At 45.1% G+C, this 12,500-nt stretch overlaps 1 protein-coding gene and 1 non-coding gene across 2 annotated transcripts in view; both read left to right on the forward strand.

The window, feature by feature from the left end:
- Positions 1-2,087: 2,087 nt before the first annotated feature.
- The window catches only part of Fn3k (fructosamine 3 kinase), a 15,656-nt gene continuing 5,243 nt past the window's right edge, over positions 2,088-12,500 (forward strand). The window contains exons 1-4 of the mRNA XM_031354100.1: positions 2,088-2,486; positions 5,102-5,253; positions 7,010-7,101; positions 7,752-7,834. Of these exons, the coding sequence (XP_031209960.1) occupies positions 2,346-2,486; positions 5,102-5,253; positions 7,010-7,101; positions 7,752-7,834 (468 nt within the window). The 5' untranslated portion in view covers positions 2,088-2,345. The remainder of the gene's footprint in view (positions 2,487-5,101; positions 5,254-7,009; positions 7,102-7,751; positions 7,835-12,500) is intronic.
- Positions 11,123-11,229, forward strand: LOC116079311. Its single transcript, XR_004113884.1, has one exon. It is a non-coding gene; the product is annotated as a U6 spliceosomal RNA (small nuclear RNA).

Consider the following 12,500-nt stretch of genomic DNA (forward strand, 5'->3'; position numbering starts at 1 on the left):
GTGTGCCGCGTTGTTCCTGCTGGCGGGAGATAGCGCGGGACAGGAGGGGCCCCAAATGAAGGCACCAGTCAGTCACATTTCCTATAGATGGCTGTTCTGCCCGTTCTTCGTAGTGACATTTCCATGCTGTCAAGTCTGTTTACTTAGCATGGCCTTGAAGAATCATAACCAGTAGTAAGGGGAGCAGAGAAGGCCTGAGTGGGGTTGTGTTTGTCATGAGCCTGCAAGATGAACTCCAAAGGCTCAGATCTATGACAACGCAGAGAGATAACAAAGCTTTCCTCTGGTCTGAGCGTGAATGTCAATGGTGCATGCAGAAATGTCCACTGTAGCCCTTTCCTCACAGATATAACTGTCTGAAGACTGTTTCCCACAGAGACTGCTCCTTCTGAGATCAGTTAAGCCTGTCTCCTTAATTTAGCTGCATACCACAACCCTGCCTACTCGTTCAGCTGTAAGTAACAAACACACTGACATTCTGGGATCCTGAAGCCTCTCCATCAGAGAGCCCAGCATACCCTTCCCAGCTTTTCTGGGTGTCTATGTGTCTGTTTTTGCTTCATTCCCTCACTACCCTAATTAGGATATAAGACCCAGCACAGAGGGAAGACATGGTGCTTGGCTTTAGAGCCAGGTTAGAAAAGGTCCTTGGGGTAGAACCCTGGCTCTGGAGTTTGCCACTCTGGCCTCCATGATTGGGGCCACATTAGGAGGCCGTATCACTATTCCATGCTTGATAGTGTCTGCTGAGCCCAGGTCCCAATCATCCCACATAGCTGCCAGATACAGGAGTTATTCAAAAGCCTCCAGGGAACCTAGTCTCAGTTTGAGTCAGGAACAGGTCACAAGGACCCTGGGGATGACCAGCACTGACAGGTTTTGCCCCTCTGAGGTATGAAGGAGCTCCTCAGATAGGCACGTTAACCACAACCCCATGCATATGTTATCTCTTCATGTGCTTTGGGCGTCAGCTTAATGTGAAGGTGGCTGATATAGGAACAGTTGTAGAACTGTCAGCAGGCAGACCAGGAGAAAAGCATTGAGCAGCATGATGCAGCCAGGTCTTCTATGACATCCTGGTAAGAGTCCTATCCCACTAGGGCCTGAGACTAAGATTCATAGGATGGAGCCCCAAACCAGACTAGGTTTCATATATTATGAGTTACGTCTCAGCACTGGGTCCCATGCAAGTTAACTCCTCTATACTTTAGTTTCATCTCAGAGAAGGCAGGAACTAACTATAAAATCCTCTCCCAGAATATTTGTGAATTTAGCTGACATTCACTTGTACCCTGGCACATATGGAAAGCTCAGCAATGGATCATCTACCCCACTAATCTTCCTAGTCCCTTTATAGTCAGCTGGAGACCTTACAGTACAAGAGAGGGACCAGCAGCTCGTGCTGGGGCTGGCATTCGAGGCAACCTCTCCTAAAACACTTAAGGGTTAGCACAGACTGTCTCCTATGTCAGACTGTGGAAGTGTTCTTATATGCATGTGTGTGTGTGTGTGTGTGTCTGTGTGTGTGTGTGTGTGTGCCCATGTATCCATGTGCATATATGTCTGCTGCTTTCCTACCATGGCTTTCTGAGATCCAGAGTCCTACCTACCCTGGGTGGAGTAGGCTACTACTATCACAACTACCAGAGTAGCCACTGTCACTCAGCCCTGTGGCATCAAGAGGTGCCACTAGGGTCTAGCCAGGGCACCCCCGAGGCTAGGACTCTACCCTTATCTGGACAGTGAGAGCTTCTCCATGGGATATCTGAGACTCTAGGCTATGCTTTGTGTTGCAAAGATAAAGAAGCACTGACCCAAATCTTCCTGTGCTTACTCCTGATTCTCCCAGTTGTGCAGAGAGCACAGGGCCTAGCGTGGGCCTAGCATGGGTGCAGATGTTCTGGGACTTCACATGCTTTCTGTGAGGACACTCCCTTTCTGTCTTGTGACTTTACACAACACCTGGCACCAGGTCTGGGGTCCTGTTTCTCTAGGGTGTGTTGAGTTGGAGGAGACATTCTAGAATGAGCCTAGTAAAGAGGGTGTTGAGAGCTTTTGCATCCCTCCTTCTCCCACAGCAGCCCCAGGTGGAGATTGCCTGGGAGAGAGAAACAGATGTCTAGTCCAGCTCTTCCCTCTCTTCCACCTCCCATCCCGGCCCTGGTGCCCCAGGAGCAGGCAGGGATAGCACACACCCGAGCTAGCCAGGAGCTAGCAGGCCGTGGTCAGATGGTGTCGTGACAGCGCTACGCCCCGCCCCACGACCCGCCCGCTGCGCGTTCCCTTCTGGTCCCCGAGTCCCCCTCCTCTGCGTCACCTGACCGCATTCTGGTCCTCAACTCTCCATGGAGCAGCTGCTGCGAGCCCAGCTTCACACCAAGACACTGCGGGCCTTTGGGAGCTCCGGAGGGGGCTGCATCAGCGAGGGCTATGCCTACTACACTGACAGTGGCCCCGTGTTTGTCAAGGTCAACCGCAGGACGCAGGTGCGCTGCCGCTGCTGGGTGTACAAGGATAAAAGTCTGGGAAGGGGAAGAGGAATGCACGATTCTGGGAAGTGGTGGGGGAACTAGACCTGGTGTCCTTACCCTCTGCTGAGGAGCCAGCCAGCACTTGCAGGCAGGCTTCCTCTGGGGACCAGAGGATTTATCTTTACCGCACTATTATTTTCTTGCTTTTGCTCCTATATGGGGGCTTTAAAATTTCTTTAATCTCTGACCATGGGGGAGTTGAGTCTCAGCTGTAAGCTGCTTCTACCCATGTCTGGTCTATGCTCTGATCTCAGCTCCCCAATTCTCCCAACAGGTGGAAAGAGACAGGGTTCCCAGGGCTAGGCTAGCACCATCCTCACAGGCTCTGTTGGTTTATAAAACGTTTAAGATATCCCTGTTTAAGAAAGTATGGAGCCAGGCATACATCTATCTATACCCTATCACCCTAGCACTTAGGAGGCTGAGGCAGGAGGATGCTGAGTTCCATGTCAGCCTTGGTACATGAGGAGAAGCTGACTCAAAAACAAAAACAAAAGCAAAGTAACAACAACAACAAAATGCATGGAAAACTGCAGACAAGACAACTGAAGACTGTTAGCTAAAGTGCCTGAGAGCAAGCTGTGATGGCACAGCATGGTGCCACCCCCCCCCTTCTGTCGGGGGGAGGACTCCAGAGGTTCTGTGCTCTGTGGGGAGTAGTTCTGGATAGTGGTTGTAGTAACTAGGATGCTGTGGGGAAGAGGAGAATCCAAGAGTAGGTCCTTCTCAGTCCCTCCTGGTATCCGTAGAGATGGTGGGGACAGCACCACTCTGCATTCTGGCACTGTTGGCCTTGTTTGGAGGTTTACCCTAGAAGCATGGCTGAAGTCTGCAAATGCTCTCCCATAACAGGATGCTCAGCACATGCCTCTTGGTCCCAAGTGCAGGCTGGCAATTTGAGTATACCTGTCTGACTTTTCCCCCTTTGAAAAAGAATTAAAGGGGAAGAATGATTTTCATGTGTAATAATAAGTATTTTGGCTTCAAGTTTCATTCTTTAATTAAAAAATTTCCATCTCTTTTGTGTGTATGTATGTATGTGTGTAAAAGCTCTGGTTTGCACATCCATGCTGTTCATAGAAGTCAGTGGATATCTTTTTGGGAGTTGGTCCTGTCCTTATTTTGTGGCAAGGTTTTTTTTGTTTCTGCTGCCACAGGGCCTGTTCTAGGCTAGCTGGCCTGAAAGACTTCAGTTGATTGTCTGTCTCCATCATGTGGTGGGAGGGCTGGGGTTGCTGCCACACACCGCCAGATCTGGATTTTTATGTGAGCTCTGGAGTTCAAAGTTGGGTGATCAGGCTTGAATGCTTTTACCCACAGTAATCTACTTTTAATTTTTAAAAGTGTATGATTCTATATGTAGAAGTATTCACAAACCCATGAAAAAATGCATTTGGAGGGCTGAGGATATCCATAGTAGAGGTTTTTTTTTGTTTGGTTGGTTGGTTTTTTTTTTTTTTTTTTTTTTTTTTTTTTTTTTTTTTTTTTTTTTTTTTTTTGGTTTTTCAAGACAGGGTTTCTCTGTATAGCCCTGGCTGTCCTGGACCTCACTCTGTAGACCAGGCTGACCTCAAACTCAGAAATCCGCCTGCCTCTGCCTCCCAAATGCTGGAATTAAAGGTGTGCGCCACCACCACCCAGCTATAGTAGTTTGCCAAGTGTGGGCAGTGTCTCTCCTGGGTTCAGTCCCCAGCACCACAAATACATAAGGAAATGCATGTTTTTAACCAAGGTATAGTGAACAATATGAAAGTTTGTCTAAAAATAAATGGAGTGTTTCTAAATCACATAGAAACAAGCTTCCGGCACACCGGTGGTGGCATACACCTTTAATCCCACCCAGCACTTGGGAGGCAGAGGCAGGTGGATTTCTGAGTTTGAGGCCAGCCAGATCTACAAAATGAGTTCCAGGACAGCCAGAGCTATACAGAGAAAACCCTATCTTGAAAACAAAACAAAACAAAACAAAACAAAACAACAAAAAAAAAAAGAAACAAGCTTCCAGGTCCCAGCAAAGGCCTTATGGACAAGCTGGGTATATGGTTCTTTTGTAGCTTCTTTAGTCCATGCTAGAACTGAGCCAGGCCCTTCTGACCTCACCACTCTGCCTTCTTTGACTCAAATATGATCCCAGGTAATTTCTACCATACCCAAGGTAGAAATACCCGGACTTAGACGCAGGAAGGAAAACAATACCTTGGAGGACTCACACCCAGCCTCAGACTTTTTGTTGGCTCACACTTCACTTGTGTCCATTCCTCCCCCCAACTTGCCCCCACTTTGCATCTCTTTGTGACCTGTGCATCTTCTACTGCAAGGCTTTGCTTGTATGGGTTTCCCCCACACCCCTTGAATTCTGGCATCAGGCTTGGCCTTTCAGTTCCTCTTTACCTGAAGGGGTCTCTTTGAACCCTGGCCTTGAGGGAGGGATGTGATGTTGTTTTTCAGTAATTGAAGGCACTTGGTCTTCTGGCTTGTGTCAATGGCCATGAGTATTTTGGTCTGGCTAGCAAGGTCCCTGTTAGGGTCCAAGTCTTTGGAGCTGACAGAGCTCATGGTTTTGGATGCAGGCCCGGCAGATGTTTGAAGGAGAGATGGCGAGCCTGGAGGCTCTCCGAAACACTGGCTTGGTGCGGGTTCCTAAGCCCATGAAGGTGATTGACCTGCCAGGAGGAGGGGCTGTCTTTGTGATGGAGCATTTGAAGATGAAGAGCCTTAGCAGGTGAGTGCATTTGTGTATATGGGGAGGGAGAGAGCCCTGTGCGCATGCAAAGATAGGGAGAGACTGACATAAATATAGAGATACATGCACAGAAAGAAAGGCGCATATAAACAGAGAGAGGCAGGAACAGACAGAGATACAAGACACAGAGAAACAGACACAGAAATGGAGAAGACAGGTGGAAAGAGACAGAAATGGAGAGAGAGGGAGAAGGAGAGGAGAAGGAGGGGGAGGGGGAGGGGAGAGGGAGAACATGGTAGAAATAGACAAGAGAGAGAAAGGGAGAGAGAGAGAGAGAGAGAGAGAGAGAGGAACACTTGGTAGCAAGGGAGCAAGCAGCCTTGCTGAGACAGGAATGGCAGAAATTTACAGAAAGAGAGAAAAAGAGAAAGATAACACTAGTGAGCATTCTTTGTTGAGTTGCTTACATAACTCAATCCAATTGCCAGAGTCTTTTTTTTTTTTTTTTTTTAAAAAAAAAAAAGTCTCACAATGCAGTTCTGACTAGCCTAGAACTCACTATGTATATATAGCATGCTGGCCTCTGCTTTCCAAGTGCTGGGATTAAGGGCATGTGTCACCATACCTGGCTGTCAGAGTTCATTTTTAAAAGATGTATCGTTATTACATATGTATATACTTACTATATATATATATATGTATATATTTACTATATATGTTTGTCTACACGTATGTGCACCATGTCCATGTCTGTGACCATAGAGGCTAGGCAAGGGTGTTGGGTCCCCTGGAACTATTGTCCCAGATATTTTTGAGCTGCCATGTAGGTGCTGGGCACCTGGATTCTCTGCAGGTGCTCTTAACTGATGAGCCATCTCTTCAGTTCCAATCCCTGGAGTCTGTCCTCTCTTGGTTTTTCTCTTATTAGGCCTGAGATCCTAGAAGTGAAGCTTTTGTTAATTCTTCAACTTTCACAGAGTAACAAAGTCAACTTGGTCTTTCTCTAATTAAAACTTTTAAAAATTATTTTATGTGTATAGGTGCTTTGGCTGCATGTATGTTTGGGCACCACATTTGTATACTACCCTCAGAAACCAGAAGAGGGGGTTGGATCCTTCGGACCTGGATTTACAGAAAGTGTGAGCCACTCTGCGGATTCTGGGAATTGAACCCAGTTCCTTTGGAAAAGCAGCCAGTGCTCTGAAATGCTAAGCCCGCAGAGTCCATTCTTAAGACAAAGATAATTGTTGTCTTTTGTTTGTTCATTTTGGTATGGATATTTTAGTTGTGATGAGGCTGCATAAAGTGTGTTTGAACAAGTCCTTTGCTTTATGCTATGTAGTATACTAATCCAGTTTGAACTTAGAGAGGCTGATCAATTATCTGGCAGCTTAATTTTTTCTCTATTACAGTCATTATGTTCATTGTATAAACTATTGAAGGACAAACTCTGGTAAATAAGGCTTGGGAATGTTCTCAGCAGGGAGTTGCCACAGCTCATATCTCAGCGTGACTGTGGTGTGGGGTCTCTCCTATATTCCTTGTTAGATGTGAGAGCCGAGGCTTGGAGGCTTGTTTTCTTACTGACTGAGGCTTTGAGCCACATGGCCAGTGGCTGCGGGATGCTTCAGAAACTATCACATGCTCTTATGATACTTTGTTTTTTTTTTTTTAAAGGGTTTATTATTGTACTGTTTAGAGTAACTTTAGAGTATGTAAAACATGTTTCAAAGCAGGACGTGCTGTGTGGTGTTACTTGTTTGCTATTGTAATTGCTGCTGCCTTATTTCCTTAGTCAGGCATCCAAGCTCGGGGAACAGATGGCAGATTTGCACCTTTACAACCAGAAGCTCAGGGAGAAGTCCAAGGCTCAGCAGAACACAGTGGGTAAGTCCAGTTTGTTTTGTTTTGTTTTAAACCTGGGCCCAGCCCATCAGCTACTTTAGATGGGAATTCATGATGCTTCTTGGTGGCATTTCAATAATATGTTAAATGGCATATATGCTCCCTTTACAGTGCATTAAACAACTTTTTAAAAATCCGTGTGTGTGTGTGTGTGTGTGTGTGTGTGTGTGTGTGTGTGTGTGTGTATGTGTATGTGTGAGAGAGAGAGAGGTGGTGGGTGGGTTGGGGGCTGGAGCTAGAAGGGCACATATAACCGTTTGCAGGAGTTGCAGGCAGTTGTATGTTGTTCAGCTGGGTGCTGGGAACCTTTAGAAGAGCAGTCAGTGCTCTTCTTAACTTTGGGGCTATCTCTCTAGCCCTAAGTGCACTGTGAAAATAAGATGATTAAGCAATTTTAATGGAGCTGGTAAATGAATAGAATGGACTCCTGACCAACCAGTCTTTTAGTCTGTCCATTCATTGGCTAGGGTACAAAGTCCTGGGAAGTCTGTATGCTGGCTAGTCACTGCTATGCATAGTGAGCCTCAAATCACCTGCGTTTGATCTATTTGTATGCGTAGCCAGGCATTCTCTCAAGATCTGGTTTCCATGAAAGATGAGTAGTTTCATGAGATCAAGATTTCTGTTGACAGGCTGTGCGGCTGAGGATGCTGAGTCCCAGGGTGTGACCAAGTTCGGCTTTCACACAGTCACGTGCTGTGGCTTCATTCCACAGGTGAGTGTTAGAGTGGGGGCATCCCTACTTAATGATGACCATTCCTGAAGCTCTGGTGCTAGCCACTGACCCCTTGTGTGCCATGGAGTGCCAGTTCTCCAGACACCAGGACACTCAAGTGTTGTTTCTGAAGGTAAAGTGCAGTAGCAGTCGGTGGCACTTAGGATGGAAAGCTGATGGGAAGGCTACTTGAGCCAATCTTGGAGGGAGTAGACACTGCAGACAGCTGGTCAGCATTCCAGGTGGGTACAGTAGTGATGCAAAGGCTGTGACATAGGAGGGAACCTGTCCAGTGTAAGAATCTGAAGAGGGTAGAGTGGACAAAACTAAGGGCCCAGCCCTTATCATGCAGGTTCTCTTCCAGGGCTGTCTATAATTGAGATGTATAATTGCGATGTAATTCAAGTAACACAAAACTCCATTTTAAAGTATACCATCCAATGATTTTTAGTACAAGACAGTGTTAATGCAAATGTCATCACTGTCTTCTATCCAAGTTCTTTTTTTTTTTTTTTTTTGCTTTTTTGAGTCAGGGTTTTTCTGCGTAGCCTTGGCTGTCCTGGAACTCACTCTGTAGACCAGGCTGGCCTTGAACTCAGAAATCCACCTGCCTCTACCTTCCAAGCTCTGGGATTAAAGGTGTGTGCCACCACCACCCGGCTTAGAAATTTAGGAAGATCTAAAGAAGTCTTATCTCTTGGGCTGTCTACCTGCCCTACACCTACCTCAAAAAAGCCACTATTAGACCATATTTTGCTGTATAAGAGTCATCCCAATTTAAACCTGTTACTGCTTGAAAGGCCAGCATTTTCAAATCTTTCTTTTCCTTGAAGCCCTTCTCTGACTACTTGGGCTATTGTAGGTGGTAGTCAAGCACTCCCTGGCATGAGTTGGACGTGAGTTTCTTATTTAGAAATGACTGTGGCAAGATTTTTATGAAGTCTAAAGCAGACTCAGGGGTCCCAGCCAATAGGGAGCTATGAATCAAGGTCCCAACAACCATACACAGAAGACTTTTCAAGACTTCCTAATCTCAGCTAAATCTGACTTTCCTGGTGTTACATAGCTGCCTAGAGCTAGGGACTAGCATGACCTCTGTTACCATAGTCAAGCATAGCTTGTTTGTCTTGACTTACAGGTTGAGTTTAAGGGCTTCTCATGGTGGTGGGACTTCAAAGATTTGTCTGATGAAGCATAGAGTTTTTCTCAAATATTTATGAGTTCAAAAACGAAATAGTCTCTAGAACTTGTATATGAAGCAGATAAAAATGAAGCTGTTCAGAGAGATGGAGGCTCTCTGAGTTCCCCTTAAACTCTGGGATCCTGAGGCAACTGTGACCAGAAGGGAATTAGCACACTGACCCTTCCTCGTGTCTTTTATAGCCCCTTCCTGTAACCCATCCCTATCGCTGGGTCACCACAGGTCTACTCTCTGTCACTGTAGACTTGCTTGTGTTTTGTGAAGTTTTATATGAGTATAATAATATAGTATGTGCCCCTTGACCTTTCTTTTCCATCTGACATACTCAGTGTAACTGCTCTGATATGTGTCCATGTCAAATCTCTTGATGTTTGTACATAACATCCATTCATGTCACATGTGTCAAAAGTCCATTCAACTGTATAGACAAACCATGGTCTCTGTTTATTCATTCATCTGTTGATGGATGTCTGGGTTGTTCCTAGCTTCTGTTCTTACAAATAAAAGCTGCTATGAACTTTTGTGTGCAAGTACTTGATCTTGGCTGACTGTATGAGATCTGAGACGATAAACCTGAGTTGTACAGCAGGCTCTTACTTAAGTTTTCAAAACTGTCATGTGGGACAGAGAGGTGACTAAGAGTATGTACTGCTCTTGCAGAGGACCTGAGTTCAGTTCCCAGCAGCTCATGGCCATCCTTCACTCCACTTTCAGGAGATCTGAGGCCTTCTTTTTGCCTTTGCAGGTACGCATACATCCATGGCGTACTCTCACAGAGATACACACACATACATTTGTTTTTAAAAAAATCTTGGCTGGGCAGTGGTGGCACACGCCTTTAATCCCAGCACTTGGGAAGCAGAGGCAGGTGGATTTCTGAGCTCGAGGCCAGCCTGGTCTACAGAGTGAGTTCCAGGACAGCCAAGGCTATACAGAGAAACCCTATCTCGAACCCCCTCCCCCCCAAAAAATTTTAAAAACAATAATAAAAACAAAACTGCCTCATGTTTCCAAAGAGGTTGTACCAGTTAAATTCCCACTGGTATAAGAGTTCCAGTTTTTCCTACTTTGATATGTACTGGATATTTTCTGAAGTTGTTTTTAGTTTTAGTTTGTTTTCATCCCAGCTGGAGAAAAGTGTTCACTCTGAGATTCCATTTTGTATTCCTGCCATGACAGATGATCAATAAATGCACATTTGCTAACTGTATGTCTTTTTTCCCCTTTTTTTTTCTTTTTGAGACAGGGTCTCACTATATAATCCTGACTAGTTTGGAACTTGAGATATTGACCAGGCTGGTTTCAAGCTTGCTATGATCCTCCTGCCTCTGTCTCCCAAGTGCTGAGTGCTGAGATTACAGGAACGCATCACCATGCCTGGCCAAGGCTATTATTATTATTATTATTATTATTATTAGTAGTAGTAGTAGTATTTTATTATTATTATTATTGACAGGGTTTCACTGTATAGCTTTGGCTGTTCTGGAACTTGCTCTGTAGATCAGGCTGGCCTCAAACTCATAGAGATCTGCCTGCCTCTGCCTTCTGAGTGTTGGGATTAAAGATGTGTGCCATAATCTCCTGGTCAATTTTTTAAAAATTGAGCCTGATATGTTGTATACCTATAATCCCAGAAGTTTGGAGGTAGAGGAAGAAAAATTAGGAATTTGTAGGTATCCTTGACTACATAGTGAGTTCAAGGTTGAGTTCTTGTTTCAAAAAACAAACAAACAAACAAATTAAAAAAAAAAAAACCAAATCAAAAAAATAAAAAACCTCATTTTAGTGTCTGGGGAGGTGGTTCAGTTGATCAAGTACTTGCCGTACAAGCATGAAGGCTTGTGTTTGGATCCCTAGCACTTCTGTAAAAATGCTGGCCACAGTGTTATGTCCCTGTAATCGCAGATCCATGGGGCTTGTTGGCCAGTGAATGTAGCCAAACTAGGGTGCTTCAGGTTTCAGTGAGAGACCGTGTCTCAAAAATAAGGCAAAGAGTGGCTGGGGAGATGAGTCAGTTGGTAAAGTGCCTGCTGTGCATGCAGAAGGATGAGTTTGGATCCTCAGAGTTGTCATAAAAAGTGGGTACGGTGCTCGCTTCCGCAGCACATATACTAAAATTGGAACAATACAGAGAAGATTAGCATGGCCCCTGTGCAAGGATGACATGCAAATTCGTGAAGCTTTTCATATTTAAAAAAAAAATAAAAGTGGGAATGACGCATCTTTAACTATTGTGCTAGATGAGGGGGCTGAGACAGGAGGATCCCTAGTGCTCACTGGCCATACATTCTAGCAGCTGGTGAGCTCTGGGTTCAGTGAGAAACCCTGTCTCACAGAAGAAGGTGCAAAGCAGTGGAGGAAGGTAAAGGATGTTAATCTTCCTCTTCCACATGCACACACATGTATATACAACTGTGTGCACATGTTTACACACATATGCATACACACAATAAAGTAGAGAGCAATGGAGAAGGATTTTACATCAACCTCTGGTCTTCATGTGTATATGCATGCACACACACACACACACACACACACACACACACACACACACAAAACCACTCTCCCTCCCTCCATTGTGGGTATGGTACTCGGAGCCTGTGCATGCTTAGCTGTCAAGGCCAAGTTTGGCCTCCCAGGGATAACCAAGGCATGCAGGGAAAGGAGGCATGGCATTGGCAACTGTGGTCATGTTAATAGCAGCCCACAGCCCCCCAACCCCCGTTCACAGTGGCGGGTAATTTACTGGTCCAATACTACTGATGAAACAAAACTTAATTATCTGGAGCTGGCAAGGATGCCCAGCGAGAAACTACGCATTCTTTTAACTCTTAACTGTAGGTACATATAGACAGACAGACAAATATACATTTATACACTTGATGGATGGAGCAAAACCCCAAAGCCCACAGATATACAGTTGGTAGATGGGGCAGAGCCCCAACAGCCACAGTTTATATCTTCTCTCTGGCAATTCATACCTTCTTAGACAAAAGTTCTTTTTGTTTGTTTGTTTGTTTGTTTTTTGCTTTTTTTGTTTGTTTTTTGAGACAGGGTTTCTCTGTGTAGCCCTGGCTGTCCTGGAACTCACTCTGTAGACCAGGCTGGCCTCGAACTCAGAAACCCACCTGCCTCTGCCTTCCAAGTGCTGGGATTAAAGGAGTGCACAACCACTGCCTGGTTTAGACAAAAGTTCTTTATAAAGTTACCTTATAGATAAAATGTTACACAAAAGGAGAGTTACAGGATGTTAATAGTAAATTCAAAACAATGTTTCATTCTATAAGCTCATTATAAGTTCAAAGCAACAGTCTCACATGGCCTTGCTTTATCATAGTGCACACCTGTGGCCTCATCCTTGGAGCGGACCTAGAATGAATGTTTTTCCTTGATCACAAATCTGTCCCAAGCCTATTTTTCTTCTTAGTGCAATTTATGAAAGCTCATTGTTTTTCTTATGCAGCC

The sequence above is a fragment of the Mastomys coucha genome, unplaced genomic scaffold (genome assembly GCF_008632895.1).
Source record: "Mastomys coucha isolate ucsf_1 unplaced genomic scaffold, UCSF_Mcou_1 pScaffold5, whole genome shotgun sequence".
Classification (NCBI taxonomy): Eukaryota; Metazoa; Chordata; class Mammalia; order Rodentia; family Muridae; genus Mastomys; species Mastomys coucha.